Source organism: Rhinatrema bivittatum, chromosome 6, assembly GCF_901001135.1.
Source record: "Rhinatrema bivittatum chromosome 6, aRhiBiv1.1, whole genome shotgun sequence".
In the NCBI taxonomy this organism is placed as follows: Eukaryota; Metazoa; Chordata; class Amphibia; order Gymnophiona; family Rhinatrematidae; genus Rhinatrema; species Rhinatrema bivittatum.
Window position 1 is genome coordinate 164,915,022 of NC_042620.1, and position 16,952 is coordinate 164,931,973.

The window sequence follows — 16,952 nt, forward strand, 5'->3', positions numbered from 1 at the left end:
ATATGACAATAAGAACAAACAAGTGGGTCGGACAAGCAGTTAGGGAAAAGGGATTTTATAAGAAAAAAGTAAAAGGAGAAAACAAGAAAAAAAGAATACAAAATACAAAATAAGAATAATTAAAGCATGAATAATAAAGAGTAATACACGGGGCGAATGAGAAGGATAATTAAAAATTGATTATCCTTGAACAGAGCCACCGTACAAAAAATACCACCGAACAAGGTTTCCCTTGAATCAGTAGATGTTGGAGAATTGTTTGTGAAGGGAAAGAGGTTAGTTGGTGTATAGTGATTAATTGCATCAGTAGCATGGGAAATTCTTGGTGTTTGTGTAATCGCCAGGTTCTTGTGGCCTGGTTTGGCCTCTGTTGGAAACAGGATGCTGGCCTTGATGGATCCTTGGTCTGACCCAACATGGTAATTTCTTATGTTCTTATGATAAGGTAGCAGATAGAGTGTAATGGTAAATGGAACCTATTCTGAAGAGAGAATCATGTTAAGTTGAGTGTGAGTGCCATAGGGATTGGTGTTGGGACTGGTTCTGTTCAATATCTTTGTGAGTGACATTGCAGAAGGGATAGAAGATAAAATTTGCCTATTTTTGGATGATACTAAGATCTGCAATAGAGTGGGCATGTCTGAAGGAGTAGAGAGAATGAAAAGTGATTTAAGAAAGCTGGAAGAGTGGTTGAAGATTTGGCAGCTGGGATTCAATGCCAAGAAGTACAGAGTCATGCTTCTGGAGTGCAGCAATCCAAAAGAGCTGTATGTGATAGGGCATGTAAGACTGATGCACACGGACCAGGAGAGATATCTTGGGGTAATAGTGCCTAGAGATCTGAAGATGGCGAAACAATGTGACAAGGCAATAGATAAAGCCAGAGGAATGCTGGACAACATAAAGAGGGGAATAACCAGTAAGAAAAAGGAGGTATAGGTCCTTGGTGAAGCTTCATTTGGAGTACTATGTTCAGTTCTGGAGTCCGTATCTGAAGAGGGATAAAGACAGGATGGAGGTGGTTCAGAGAAGAGCAACCAAAATGGTGTGGAATCTGTATCAGAAGTTCTATGAGGAGAGCCTGAAGGATCTGAATATGTATACCCTGGAAGAGAGAAGGTTCAGAGGAGATATGATAAAACCTTTCAGGTATCTGAAGTTCTGTAATGATCCACAATCGTCAAACTTTTTCATTGGAAAGAAATCAGTAGAATTAGAGGTTACAAAATGAAACTTCAGGGAGGATGACTCAGAACCAATGTCAGGAAATATTTCTTCATGGAAAGGGTAGTAGATGCCTGGAAAGTCCTTCTGGAGAAGGTGGTGAAGACAAAAACAGTGAAAGAATTCATTTGAATTCAGTTCAAAGGGGCATGGGATAAATACTATGGATCCCTAAAATCTAGACAATGGAAATGAAGAAAAGAGTGCATGGGAGAAACTTAACTGTTGCGGTAGTTACTAGGGATGTGAATCGTTTTTCAACGATTAAAATTATCGTCCGATAATTTTAATATCGTCTTAAATGGTTAAAGAACACAATACAATAGAAATTCTAACAATTTATCGTTAAAAATCATTAAATCGTGTTAGTGCGCACTAACGGGAGTTAGTGCGCACTAACTCCCAGTTAGTGAGCATTAACTCCCGTTAGTGCGCACTAACAGAAAATGATACAAATTGACACTTTCCAGGTTAGTAAAGGTCAGTTAGGAATGAATATGTATTCCTATTGGCTGGCTGCCCTCTTATCTATTGATGTTACCAACATTCCCACTAAGGTGATGGTTGGGGGGATGGGAAATGGAAATGGAAACTCAGGAACACTAACAGAAAATGATACAAATTATTGACACTTTCCAGGTCAGTAAAGGTCAGTTAGGAATGAATATGTATTCCTATTGGCTGGCTGCCCTCTTATCTATTGATGTTACCAAGGTTCCCACTGAGGTGATGGTTGGGGGGATGGGAAATGGAAACTGTTGGTAGTTGACAAAAAAAGTAATGTGATCAATCAATGTGACTAGAACTTGTGCCCTATTCCAGATACCAGGGGTGTTGTGATCTTCCTGCACTCAGTGCCCTATCCCTGATACCAGGGGTGTTGTGATCTTCCTGCACACAGTGCCCTATCCCTGATACCAGGGGTGTTGTGATCTTCCTGCACACAGTGCCTTAACCCTTATACCAGGGGTGTTGTGATCTTCCTGCATGCAATGCCCTATACCTAATACCAGGAGTGTTGTGATCTTCCTCCACCCAGTGCCCTATCCATGATACCAGGGGTGTTGTGATCTTCCTGCATGCAGTGCCCTATCCCTATTAATACCAGGAGTGTTGTGATCTTCCTGCACACAGTGCCCTAACCCTTATACCAGGGGTGTTGTGATCTTCCTGCACACAGTGCCCTACCCTGATACCAGGGGTGTTGTGATCTTCCTGCATGCAGTGCCCTATCCCTGATACCAGGGGTGTTGTGATCTTCCTGCATGCAGTGCCCTATCCCTATTAATACCAGGAGTGTTGTGATCTTCCTGCACACAGTGCCCTATCCCTGATACCAGGGGTGTTGTGATCTTCCTGCACACAGTGCCCTAACCCTGATACCAGTGGTGTTGTCATCTTCCTGCATGCAGTGCCCTATCCCTGATACCGGGATGTGTGCAAGAAGATCACAACACCCCCGGTAACCGGGATAGGGCACTGCATGCAGGAAGATCACAACACCCCTGGTATCAGGGATAGGGCACTGTGTGCAGGAAGATCACAGCACTCCTGGTGTCAGGGTTAGGGCACTTTGTGCAGGAAGATCACAACACTCCTGGTATTAGGGATAGGGCACTTTGTGCAGGAAGATCACAACACCCCTGGTATCAGGGTTAGGGCACTGCATGCAGGAAGATCACAACACCCCTGGTATCAGGGTTAGGGCACTGTGTGCAGGAAGATCACAACACCCCTGGTATCAGGGTTAGGGCACTGTGTGCAGGAAGATTACAACACTCCTGGTATTATTAGGGATATTGCACTGCATGCAGGAAGATCACATCACCCCTGGTATCAGGGTTAGGGCACTGCGTGCAGGAAGATCACAACACCCCTGGTATCAGGGTTAGGGCACTGTGTGCAGGAAGATCACAACACCCCTGGTATCAGGGTTAGGGCACTGTGTGCAGGAAGATTACAACACTCCTGGTATTATTAGGGATATTGCACTGCATGCAGGAAGATCACATCACCCCTGGTATCAGGGTTAGGGCACTGCGTGCAGGAAGATCACAACACCCCTGGTATCAGGGTTAGGGCACTGTGTGCAGGAAGATTACAACACTCCTGGTATTAATAGGGATAGGGCACTGCATGCAGGAAGATCACAACACCCCTGGTATCAGGGTTAGGGCACTGTGTGCAGGAAGATCACAGCACTCCTGGTATTAGGGATAGGGCACTTTGTGCAGGAAGATCACAGCACTCCTGGTATCAGGGTTAGGGCACTTTGTGCAGGAAGATCACAACACCCCTGGTATCAGGGTTAGGGCACTGTGTGCAGGAAGATCACAGCACTCCTGGTATCAGGGTTAGGGCACTTTGTGCAGGAAGATCACAACGCTCCTGGTATTAGGGATAGGGCACTTTGTGCAGGAAGATCACAACACCCCTGGTATCAGGGTTAGGGCACTGCGTGCAGGAAGATCACAACACCCCTGGTATCAGGGTTAGGGCACTTTGTGCAGGAAGATCACAACACTCCTGGTATTAGGGATAGGGCACTTTGTGCAGGAAGATCACAGCACTCCTGGTATCAGGGTTAGGGCACTTTGTGCAGGAAGATCACAACACTCCTGGTATTAGGGATAGGGCACTTTGTGCAGGAAGATCACAACACTCCTGGTATTAGGGATAGGGCACTTTGTGCAGGAAGATCACAACAGCCCTGGTATCAGGGTTAGGGCACTGCATGCAGGAAGATCACAACACCCCTGGTATCAGGGTTAGGGCACTGTGTGCAGGAAGATCACAACACTCCAGGTATTAATAGGGATAACAAAAGGGGTAGATGTGAATCGGTTATTTACTCTTTCGGATAGTAGAAAGACTAGGGGACACTCCATGAAGTTAGCATGGGGCACATTTAAAACTAATCGGAGAAAGTTCTTTTTTACTCAACGCACAATTAAACTCTGGAATTTGTTGCCAGAGAATGTGGTTCATGCAGTTAGTATAGTGTCTTTAAAAAAGGATTGGATAAGTTCTTGGAGGAGAAGTCCATTACCTGCTATTAAGTTCACTTAGAGAATAGCCACTGCCATTAGCAATGGTTACATGGAATAGACTTAGTTTTTGGGTACTTGCCAGGTTCTTATGGCCTGGATTGGCCACTGTTGGAAACAGGATGCTGGGCTTGATGGACCCTTGGTCTGACCCAGTATGGCATTTTCTTATGTTCTTATGTTCTTATGGCACTGAGTGCATGAAGATCACAACACCCCTGGTATCAGGGATAGGGCACTGTGTGCAGGAAGATCACAACACCCCTGGTATCAGGGTTAGGGCACAAGTTCTAGTCACTTTGACTGATCACATTACTTTTTTTGTCAAGCTACCAACTGTTTCCATTTCCCATCCCCCATATATTGTCAGTGGGAACCTTGGTAACATGAATAAATAAGAGGGCAGCCAATAGGAATACATATTCATTCCTAAACTGACCTTAACTGACCTGAAAAGTGTCAAATTGTATTATTTTCTGTTAGTGCGCACTAACAATGGTTAGTGCGCACTAACTCCCGTTAGTGTGCACTAATCGGAAAAAATGATTTTTTAACTAAAAAATCGTGCCAAACACGATTTTCTTCTCCTGCCAGATGATTTCGATCGTTAAGACGATAGGGCACACGATTCACACCTCTAGTAGTTACTACTTTTAACCAATATGCCTATACATGCTGTTAATAAAACTCCATCAGTTTTCTCTGCTTCAACCAGCAACCAACGAGGGCCCTGAATGTTAAGGTCTAGGACACTAATAAGAATGGTGAAAACCTGTACGGCGAGGCAGATACTACCATAAGCTTGCTGGGCAGATTGGATGAATCATATGGTCCTTTTCTGCCATCATTTCTATGTTTCTATATGTTTCATTTGTTTACAGGTTTGAGTATTAAATTTTAATTATGGTCAATAACTATGAAATAATAATAAATAAATACATACAAAAACCAGCAAATCCTGACTGTCTATAGTTGACACAGTGTCCATGCTTCCCTAATCTGGATTTATATCCCATCTAGTTCATGGTATATAATAATACATTTTGGACATTCATGGGCTAGATTTAGCCATGATTTTCAATACTTCAAGTAGGTACTTCTTGAAACATTTCTGCAGGTACAAGAGCCTGGTTTTGGGAAAGATTATTTTTAATGTGACATTCTCTTAGATGTAACTGTGTAATAGAAATGAAAATGGCCACAAACATGGTAATTTCTTTTAAGGTTTCTTCAATAAAACATTAGTAAAAGGAACTATTCCACTAATGCATTTACAGAGACACAATTGTAAGGCTTTATGGAATCGATATTAGATCCTGAAGAAATATTCTCACATTTCCCACAGCAATAGATTCTGCACTCACAGATGCAAATGCATTTAAATGAAGCACTTTACACCAGTGATACAATATACATGACAGGACAGACATAGTATATTACATGTGAGAAATTTGCTGAAGATGATCCTGAACCTTCTACAGCTTTAATAGTGGCAACTGAAACTTACTTTAAGAACCAAACAGTGGGTATAAAAGCATCAATTTAGGAAATTTACCTTCATGTTGAATGTGGCATCATTACAGGAATGCAGGTGACCATAAAATGTCTGTGCACAGAGACCCTGAAACAAAAGAGTAAAACAATCAAATTCAGCAACTATAACTAGCACATGCATAAACCTTCTTATATAGTTACTGTAAATTAGTTCATGTGTTTCACCAGAAATGTACAGCTGCAATCTGCTACAAATACCTATATATGTATATAATAACTGAGCTACTAAAATTTAAACTCATTCTAGTTTTCTCCAACAAAAAGTCAACTTTCTACTATATATATCCATAATTAGGTAGAGAACATCTTTCTCTCTCTGAGAAATAAAATGTTTCCTACTGTCTATATATTCTTACTATTTGGTAATAGATATTTGTGAGTAAATAAGCATATAGTAATCAAATTAAAACCCTAGATTAGTGAAATGACATGCCTGTCATTGACTTTCTCCAATAGTAGCAGCTTATTAGGGTCAGACATATGGATTAAGTTATCTGCATCATGTACATTCCTGAAACTGAAAGAGTTTACCAGAACAGCTTATGTGATATAATATACCGGCATTTGTGCAAAAGATATAATTTTCCACCTGTAAATTTTCAACTGTGACTTGTATAAAAATAAGCTTGATAGAAAACTTACATGCACAACTTTTCAAACTTGGTAAAAACCTTTCTATGAACAATTCTGCAAAAAAGATAGCAATGTATTCAGGAAGGACAAGACACGAAGAAATGGAAGAGGAGTGGCACTATATATAAATATAAAATTAAAGCAACAGAACTGTTAGGCTTATGAGGGAATGGAACAGTATTTAAATTGATATAATATACAGACCTCTATCACAGGCAGAAGAAATGGATACATATTTAGTGGAGATATTCACAAAATAAGTTATGAAAGGAGAGATGTTGTTGCTAAGTTCAATATGCCAGATGGTGATTAGTCATTCTGACTGTGGTGTCATCTAGAAGCAGAGGAATCCTGGATTCTCTTCAGCTAGAACTGTTCCATCAACTGGTAATGGAACTCTCCAGGAGGGGCAATATTGGACCTGGTGCTTACAAATGCCAAGAGTGATTCTGATGTGATAGTGGATGATCATCTGGGATCCAATGATCACTGAATGATGTGGTTCAGTATTAGAGCACAGGCAATGACGGTTTATTCAGAAGCAAGGGTCCTAGATTTCAGGAATTCTAACTTTCTGAAAATGGAAGAGTACCTCAAGGAGACATTAGCTGGATGAGAAAATCTAGGGGAAGTAGAAAAGCAGTGAGAAAAACGAAAAGGAGATATTGCAAGGACAACTAACCTTTTTGTTAGGAAACTAAATAAAAGGAAGAGTTAAAACAGGCCACTAAGCTTTTCTAAAGTAGCAGAAAGTTAAGGAAAAAAATGTTGGCATTCATAAACTACAAGATATCACAGAAAAACAGAAACATGATGGCAGAAAAAGACCATATGGCCCATCTAGTCTGCCCATCTTACCAATTTACATAGCTTTTACAATTCCCATCACTCCTCAGAGATCCCCTGCATTTATCCATGCTTTCTTGAATTCAGATACCATTTTTTCTCCACCACCTCCACTGTGAGACTGTTCTTTGCATCTACTCTCCTCTCTGTAAAGAGATATTTCCTAAGATTACTCCTGAGTGTATCTCCTTTCACCCTCATTCCATGACCCCTTGTTCTAGAGCCTCCTTTCCACTGAAAGAGGCTAGCCTCCTGTACTTGAAAGACAGCTAACAATATCTGGAAAAGCTAAGAGAAACTAAGAAAGTAGTCAGGACAGTGAAGATGTAAATAGAAGAAAAAATAGTTAATACAGTAAAATGAGAAGGCAAGACTTTTTTATTTTAGGAGGAAGTGCATAAGTGACATTGTGGGATTCATAGGTGGATGAATATGTAGAGGCTGATGAGGAAAAATCAGAATTACTTAACAAATACTTCTGTTCTTTGTCTCTGAGTAGGACCACAGAAAACAGACACAAATACGATTGGAAGTGAGGTAAACATCAAATGATTATCAGAAAACTATGTTCATGAACAGCTTGCTGAACTAAAAGTAGATAAAGTAATGGAGCCAGACAGATACATTCAAGGGTATTAAGGGAACTTAGAGAAACTCTGGCAGCTCCATTGACTGATCTTTTCAAATTGAGTAGTTCTGGAGGACTGGAGACAGATAGACATGGTTCCTTAACAAAAAAGTGGAAGTAAGAAGGAACAAGCCAGTTAGTCTACCTCTGTGGAAGTAAATTAATGGGATTTCTGCTAAAACAGAGGATAGTACAGTTTCTGGATTCCAGTGAATTACAAGTGTAACCCTTACTTGGGGAGTTTAGTTTCAAAGGCACACAATCTCATTTATAACCTCTGGGGTTACTCCAGCTAGCTGACCTTTTCCCAGCTTGACTCTTGATCGCTGGGGGGGGGGGGGGGGGGATTCTTTCTATGGGGGGAGACTCTCATCTGTGGCCCAGACAATGGTCTGTGACCTGCATATGTTGATAGCTATGGCATCCCCAGGAAGGAGATACTGTAACAAATCAGGCAGGACCAGGTTCTGGGTGTTAAATAACAATTTACTGATTAGTTAAAAGCAAAATAAGGCCCATTATTCAGAATTGTGAGATTACTGTATATACTCGTGTATAAGTCGATCTCATGTATAAATTGAGGGTATTTTTTGGGCTCCAAAATCAAGAATTCTCTGTACCCATGGAATCATTGAGGATTAACCTAGGGGGCTTATGGAATGGTGAAATAATGCTAAGAAACAAAACAGTAACTTAAGAAAATTACTTTTAATTATTTTTTAAAAGCAGAATAAAGGGTCAGTGGTGTCTCCCCTCCCATCTAACTACGGACCCAGAATTTCCGGCCTATTTACGTAAGAAGTGGCAGGATTTTATACATTATAATGGCCAACACTCTCACCAGTCAGTGTTGTTATGGGAAACGGCGAAATCGGTTTTACGGGGGGACATCATTAATTATGCTAGCCAAATAAAAAAGAAAGCAGATGTAGCAATCCTCTCCCTCAAAGATCAAATGAGGAAACTTAAAAGGAGGATTGCCCAGGGTGGGGAGGAGGGTCTTCTTTCTCAATATAAGGTGGCACAGACGGCCCTCAACAGTCTATTACATGAACGGGCGGCTAGATATCTCTGACACAGGCAGTTTCAATTTTTTCATTTTGGGAACAAAGCAGGGCGCTTACTAGCTCGTCTGTTAAAATCCCAAGAACCTTCAAAATTTATAGCTAACCTTCGGAACCCCCAAGGTGAAATTAAAACAACTTCCCAAACAATTGCACAATTTTTTTCTGATTACTATCATGCCTTATATACCACAGAGGAGGTAGATGAACAGGGAATAGATACATTTTTACAATCTGTTAATCTACCTCAGTTAACAGCTGAACAGCAGATTTGCTTAAATCGCCCTATCGAACATACGGAAGTTCTAGAGGCCATTAAGTTGCTCAAAGAGAATAAGACTCCAGGGCCGGATGGTATGACGGCAATTTTCTATAAATCCCTAGCAGATGACATGGCTCCAGTCCTTACTAATATGTTTGAAACTATAGCTAGTGAAGGTGTGATGCCCCCTACATTATGGTCAGCCACCATTGTAGTCCTTCCCAAACCCGGGAGAGATCCTTTCAGCCATCTTCCTATAGACCCATCTCCCTGCTAAATTTGGATATTAAATTATATGCTAAGATTATAGCTAACAGGCTCAAGCCTATCATGCCCTTGATTATATCCCCAAATCAAGTGGGTTTTGTATCTGGAAGAAGGTCAGCAGTAAATTTGCACAAAGTCCAAGCTGCCTTGGAAAATAGTGTTATTCTCTCCCTTAAGGATCCGCTACTAGTGACCTGTGATGCAGAAAAGGCTTTCGACAGGGTGGTGTGGTCCTTTCTAAAGAAAGTACTTCTTAAAATGGGTTTTATTGGGAGAATTTATGAATATATTACACTTTTATATTCTAAACCGACGGCTTGAAACCCCTTTGAATATTTACTCATTATGCAACACATCTTTTCTGAGGTTATTAGAAAAAGCCTGAATTACAGCATCTGAGATATAATGATATACAGCATTCCTTATTTCTGAAATATACTTTGTCTATTATTATTTTCTGCTGTAACAGCTTCACATTTGTGCATCAAACATAATATATTGCACATAGTATTTTAAGAAGGAACTATGCTGCCAGTTATTAAGGATGACTTTTAATGTCAATGATAGTATCAATATATCTCACCATAAATAATGTGACAATCAATATCACATGATAGTCATCCTTACAAATTAGTTTATGGAACAATCATGGAAATGGGCTAATCACATTGCTGAAAAGCTCTAATGCAATGCTTGGTTACAAGCCCTCAATTTTAATCATCAACCCCACAATATAAAAGTTTGTCTTTTATTTATGTTTTGAAAATTGCACTTAACAACCCACATGGTAAATGAACTTGCATGCTGCAAATTCAAATGTTTCTGGATGACACTAAAAACTTATGTGCATTTAAATAGTGCAACCATTTGTGCTGAAAAATTCTTGACCCAAAAATATTGACCAAGCCAAGAATAGTGCAAAATCATAATGATTTCCATTGAGGCAGCATATTCTAAGAGAGTGTAAAATAACTTGCCTGTAAATTTATTTCTCTTATAGAAGCTCAGTGGAATCATATAGCTTTCCCTCATCACATTTTTTTTTGTTTGGGCGGAGGGGGGCGAGATAGAAGTTACTCTTTCTCCTTTTAGTTTTTCCTCTCCTATTGATTACACTAAATGGCAGATGTTTTAAGAGGGCCTAGGATGCTCATGTACTAAAGTGTGCCAAATTTCACAAAGTCTGCTTTGAGTATAAAAAAACTAGCATTCTAACAGGTGCCGTCAAAAGTTTGGTTACAATATATCATTAGACAAAATAATTTTTAGAGAAGTGGGTCATGACCGAGTGTACTGAAAGTACTTTTACGGGTAAATGTATCATACATAGTGTTATCAATATGCTAGTTGTGATGTGGGGTTCATAGACTACTCTACTGTATTGTCCTAAGTACTTTTAAGATTATAATTATCAAGAAAAACTTGAATAGAAAAAAATAAAATTGTACAGAAAAATATAGAAAAAGGGGGGAAAAAACATTATAGCTTAATTTGAAGTCCAAAAATTGAAAGGATTCATTGTCACAACCCATCAGGAAACTTATGTCATTAACAAAGAAAATAAAGGAATCAGTATGTATCCAGAGCCAAAAATATGTAAATGAGAACATCATCCTAAACTACAAAAGATAAAGACAATGAGGGAACCTGAACAATCTTATCACTCAAGAAAAAGAAATTTGAGATGGTTCAAAGAATATATATGAAGTACCTCTATACTTAATACAGCATGTACATGGAAATTTAAGGAAACATACAGCACCAAGCTGTAAAACCTGAGGGCACATCAAAAGAAACTGTTTATGTTCCTTATGAGTTTGTAGACATTGGAATATACCATGATTCTATGCTGCAAAAAGGTCTAACCAGGATGCCTAAAATACATCTTTAATAGCCAATCGCTGTCTGCTTCCAATACCATAGAAACTACCAAAGCAGCACTTGTGGCATTAGCAGTATTAGAAGTCTCTAATAATGCCAAAACATCAAGGGGTTGATCCATGTTCACAGAAACTTGATGATGACTGTCCGATATATCCTCTTCTCTTTTAAATGAAGGAAGATAATAAATCCTTGATACAGAAGGAATTGACTGTTCTGGTATCTTAAGAATCTCTATCAAATATCTCCTAAATATATTTCTAGGTATTACAATTTGTAGTTTAGGAAAATTAATAAACCTCAAATTTCTTCTCCTGACCAAATTTTCAGTATTTTCCAATTTATTTTAAAGAAAAATTGAATCTTAAAACAAATAATCCTGTAGATTAGAAATATCCTGGACCTTGTTTTGTAACTCCGATACTCTGGAGTCAATCTCGAAGAAATTATTCTCTATAGTCTGGACATGATTTTAAAGTATTAAATATTTGCCAGTCAGGACAGAGATTTGCAATATAATAAAATTCCCTAGACCTTTAATCATGAAACAAATCGCTTCCAATGTAAATTCAGACGGCTTTACCAGGTTAAAACAATAGGTATAAGACTGAAAAGTAGACACATCAAGCCAACAAGACAGAGAGGCTCTGCCATCTTCCCTTTTCTGCCACCGAGGCCCCTTGAAAACGTCAGCATTCCCATGGCCATCTGCAACCAACATTGATCTTTCCTCTGTGGAACTTGCAGCAAGAGCTACGCCATAGAAACTTTGTTCGGCAAGTCACCTCCTTGCCACATGAAATCACGAGCGGTTGCCAGATTCAAGGATGGAATTCTCATTGCTGGGCTGAGTGAAACTAATGAGGTAAGAGAAGATGGTGGCAAACTTTTCCCAATTGCTCCCCTCAGCAATTGCTGCTCCAGCAATGAAGGACTCCAGAAACATGGGTGTCCACAGGCCCCGACACAGGCAATGTAGGTAATCCCCCACACCTTGCTCTTCTCTTTCATCCATTAAGAGCCAGGAAAATTTAAACAAGCAAACACCTAGGAGCAGGCTGACCATTACCTGCTGCTTTCCTCCATCTTGGATTCCCCTTGTACATGCATACATTCAACATATCTGCATATAAGTAATTTTGAAAACAGGCCAAGTATGTGTGCACTCGCATGGGAAAATATGTGTGAAAAAAGTGGGCATATTTGGGACATGTTAGGTGAGGTTTGGATGTTTGCATTTTTTGCTGTTTTATAAAGAGCATACATGCGAATGTCAACAAGAATATGGAAGTGCTTTTACACCTGCTATTTTAAAACCACAAATTCAAACCTCATTGTCTTTTTGGACCTGGCGTTTGGCATGCTGGTTCTCGTAGGGAGAAAAAAGTACAACTTGCTAGGAATAGAGACAGAGAGTGTGGGGGGCTACCTGGGAAATCATTGTTCTTGCCCATACATTTGTTTTATGTCTCTTTTAACTTTCTTTTCGTCGGTCTGCCCTTTTGTCTGATCCAAGGTTTGCTTATACTCTTTGGGGGAACCTTTAAGTGAATGACACTGCATTTCTAGGGATGTGAGTGTGTCATTGTGGCTGACTGGAGATAACCGAAAGGAGGGTTGTTAGAGGGTATGACTGGGTCTAACAGGGGTATATGTATGTCAGTGGGGCTAAGTGGGAAGTGAGTGAGTGGTAGTGAAGTAATATTCAACATGAACATTATACATTTATGGATACCCAAGGTCCAATGTTTGAGGAAGGAGCGAGAATTGAGGAGGAGGTGCAACCACTTAGAGAGAGTACATAGGATTACGGCATGGTTTCTGGATCTGTCAGAGGATCAAGTCTTGTGAAGGTTCAGGTTCAACAAGGAATGCAGTTAGAGTAGGATCTGCACCATTCCACTCAGAGAGGCCAGTACACTTCAAGATCTCTATGGTCCTAACCATTTTTACCACCAGTACCTTCCAGACACCTCTAGGGTTCACAGCTGCAAAAAGTCAGTCAGCTACTTCCATATGTATAGAATAGTATCTGCATTTTTCAGGAAAACACATCAGTATATAGCTTTTCCTCAGAGCAGACAGAAACAACAACAAATAATGACTCATTTTTACCTAATTGGATGTTTCTCCTCTGTTCTAGGGCTAACTTTTGCACTCACATCCAAAGTAAAGCCACTTGCAGATGAGGTCACCATCTGCAACTGTAAGGGCTTCCATTGCTCTGCAATGTCCAGAGGATCATCATGGAACTTCTCCCCTACAGTTGATAGAAATGTACTCTTACAACTTAGCTTATGATCCCACAGGGATAACTACAGACTGCTGCAGATGTCAGGTACATCACAGCCCATTTGCACACACAGATCAGTCAATGAGGGAACCTTTGGCCTACACAAAACACATTTCCGTTGCCTGACATCTTTACAGCCTGCTGCATACTTCATAACCTGACTAAAAGCCGAGGCCTGCCTCCTCTAGAAGGGCAAGTTGATCATCTTACAATGCCCACTGTTGTAGAGGAGGAGAAGAAATAGGCATATGAAATGAGTGAGGAAGAATTGCAGGGGATACATTTGCTAGATGCACTAGCAGATTGTACAGAAAATTAACACTCTGATACAAAATATTTTCAAAGGTGAAGGTGCACTTATTTACAATAGAAAGATGATAAAGGTGATATTTTTGCAGAGCAAACAAATTATTTTTTCCTGTGATATAACAAAAGAATATAAGATATGCCATACTATGTCAAACTAGGGGTCCATCAAGCCCAGTATCCTGTTTCCAACAGTGGACAATTCAAGTCACAAGTACCTGGCAAGTATTCAAATATTAAATAGAAGCCATGCTACAAATACTGGCAACATGCAGTGGCTATTCACTATTGATTAACAGCAGTTTATGGCCTTCTCCTCCAGGAACTTATTCAAAACTTTTTTAAACCCAGCAATACTAACTGCCTTAACCACATCCTCTGGCAATGAATTTCAGAGAGAAAAATATTTTTTTCCGATTTTTTTTTTTTAATGTGCTACTTGCTAACTTCATGGTGTTCCCCCTAGTCCTTGTATTATCCAAAAAAGTAAATAACTGATTCACATTTACCTGTTCAAGTCCTTTCATGATTTTGTAGACCTCTATCATATCCCCTCTGAGCCTTCTCTTCTCCAAGCTGAACAGCCGTAACCTCTTTAGACCTTCCTCATCGTGGAGCTGTTCCATGCTCTTTATTATTTTGGTAGCCCTTCTATATACTTTCTCCAGTGCAACTATATCTTTTTTGCTATGTAATGACCAGAATTGCACACAGTATTCAAGGTGCGATCTCACCACGGAACAAAACAGAGGCATTATGACATCCTCCATTTTATTTGTCATACCCTTGCTAATAATTCCTAAAATTCTTTTTGCTTTTTTGGCTGACATAGCACACTGAGCTAATGATTTCAATATAACATCAACTATGATGCCCAAATCTTTTTCCTGGGTGGTATCTCCTAATATGGAATCTAACATGGTGTCACTAGAGCAGGGATTATTTTTCCATATATGCATCACCTTTTACTTGTCCACATTAGATTTCATCTGTCATATGGATGCCCAATATTCCAGTCTCGCAAGGTCCTCATGCAATTTATCACAATCTGCTTGTGATTTAACTACTCTGAATAATTTTGTGTTAGATGCAAATTTGATCACCTCACTCATCATACCCCTTTCCAGATCATTTATAAATATATTAAAAAGCACCGGTTCAAGTATAGAACCCTGAGGCACTTCACTGTTTACCTTTATCCACTGTGAAAACAGACCATTTAATTCCACTCTATTTCCTGTCTTGTTTACCAGTTTGCAATCCACGAAAGGGCATCTCCTCCTATCCCATGACTTTTCAGTTTTCTTAGAAGCTTCTCATGATGGACTTTGGCAAACACCTTCTGAAAATCCAAATACACTACATCTATCGGTTCACCTTTATCCACATGTTTATTCACCCCTTCAAAAAAATGTAGCAGATTTGAGAGGGAAGACTTCTTATGGGTAAATCCATGCTGGCTGTGTCCCATTAAATCATGTCTATCTATATGCTCTGTGATTTTATTCTTTATAATAGTTTCCAGCACTGAAGTCAGACTCACTGGCCTATAGTTTCTCAGATCACCTCTGGAGCCCTTTTTAAATATTGGGGTTACATTGGCCACCTTCCAGTCTTCAGGTACAACAGATGATTTTTATGATAGGTTACAAATTACTTGTAATAAGTCTGAAATTTCATTCTTGAGTTCTTTCAAAACTCAAAACTGGTCCAAGTGATTTACTACTCTTCAGTTTGTCAATCTGGCCTATTACATCTTCCAGGTTCACAGTGATTTGGTTCAGTTAATTTTAATCTTCACCCTTGAAAACTGTCTCCAGAAGGTCTATCTCTCCAACATCCTCATCAGTAAACACTGAAACAAAGAAATAATTTAGTCTTTCCGTGATGGCCTTATCTTCCTTAAGTGCCCCTGTAACTCCTCAATCATCTAACAGTCCAATCAACTCCCTTTCAGGCTTTCTGCTTTGGATATATTTTTAAAAAGTTTTTATTATGAGTTTTTGCCTCTTTGACCAAGTTCTTTTCAAAGTCCTCCTTAGCCTGTCTTATTAATGTTTTACATTTAACTTGCCAATGTTTATGCTTTTTCCTATTTTCTTCAGATGGTCTCCTTTGGGGGGGGGGGGGGGGGCATAGGCTCAGCTAACTAAATCTGGTATTTCTGCACAGAGGTGAACAGGCCTCGATGTGCTTCCTTTCTTCAGATGGTATGCAAGATTAGACCATCCCCATTTCAGAAGAGGCGGATATTTCCAACTATGCCATCAGAGAAAGGAGCCTTCTTCTGAGGTGAACAGAAAGAGGCCTGGCAGCAAGGTGTTAACCATGACTGTATGCCCTATCTGCCTTTTAGACCATAGACTATTTATAAATATATCTCTATCTATATATCTTTCTGTCTATCTATATACTGTATATGTATAGTTAGAAACTTTACTAGGCACTATATGGAAGAACATTATATCCCTTTCCTACAAAGACTGCTCACCTTGTGAGTGTGAAGTGTCCTGCTTACCAACCCCTTGTACTGCAACCTCTGATACCTTGCTCAGGAGCATTCATTCTGCTTGGATCAGAATTCTCTTGCTGATGGGCTTTCTGCCTTCATTCTTGCCTATTTTTCCTTGACCTTGGGTCTAACGTCTCACCAGTTGTGACTGAGGTTTTGCACATGACTGCTGAAGGAAGATAGCATTCAGTTTATGGCAGAACTTCTCCCAGGTCTGCTTTCTGTAGGCTCCCACTTTCTTCCCATATATCATGTTTGTACCTTCATGACCTCCCTGACATGAAGGTCCAATTCTCGTGTCTGGAAGTTAAGATTCCTAAGCATAGGCCCTTTTCTTCCAGGGATGGCGCAATTAGTAAGATAAGCTATGATATACTCTCATTCTTGCACAAATGTAATGCTTGTATACAAGGACAGATTTTATGTATATAAAAT

At 39.8% G+C, this 16,952-nt stretch overlaps 1 protein-coding gene across 1 annotated transcript in view; it reads right to left on the reverse strand.

The window, feature by feature from the left end:
* SPAG16 (sperm associated antigen 16) overlaps positions 1-16,952 on the reverse strand; it is a 1,286,809-nt gene that overhangs the window by 401,534 nt on the left and 868,323 nt on the right. The window contains exon 14 of the mRNA XM_029606125.1: positions 5,827-5,892. Coding sequence (XP_029461985.1) covers positions 5,827-5,892 — 66 coding nt within the window. The remainder of the gene's footprint in view (positions 1-5,826; positions 5,893-16,952) is intronic.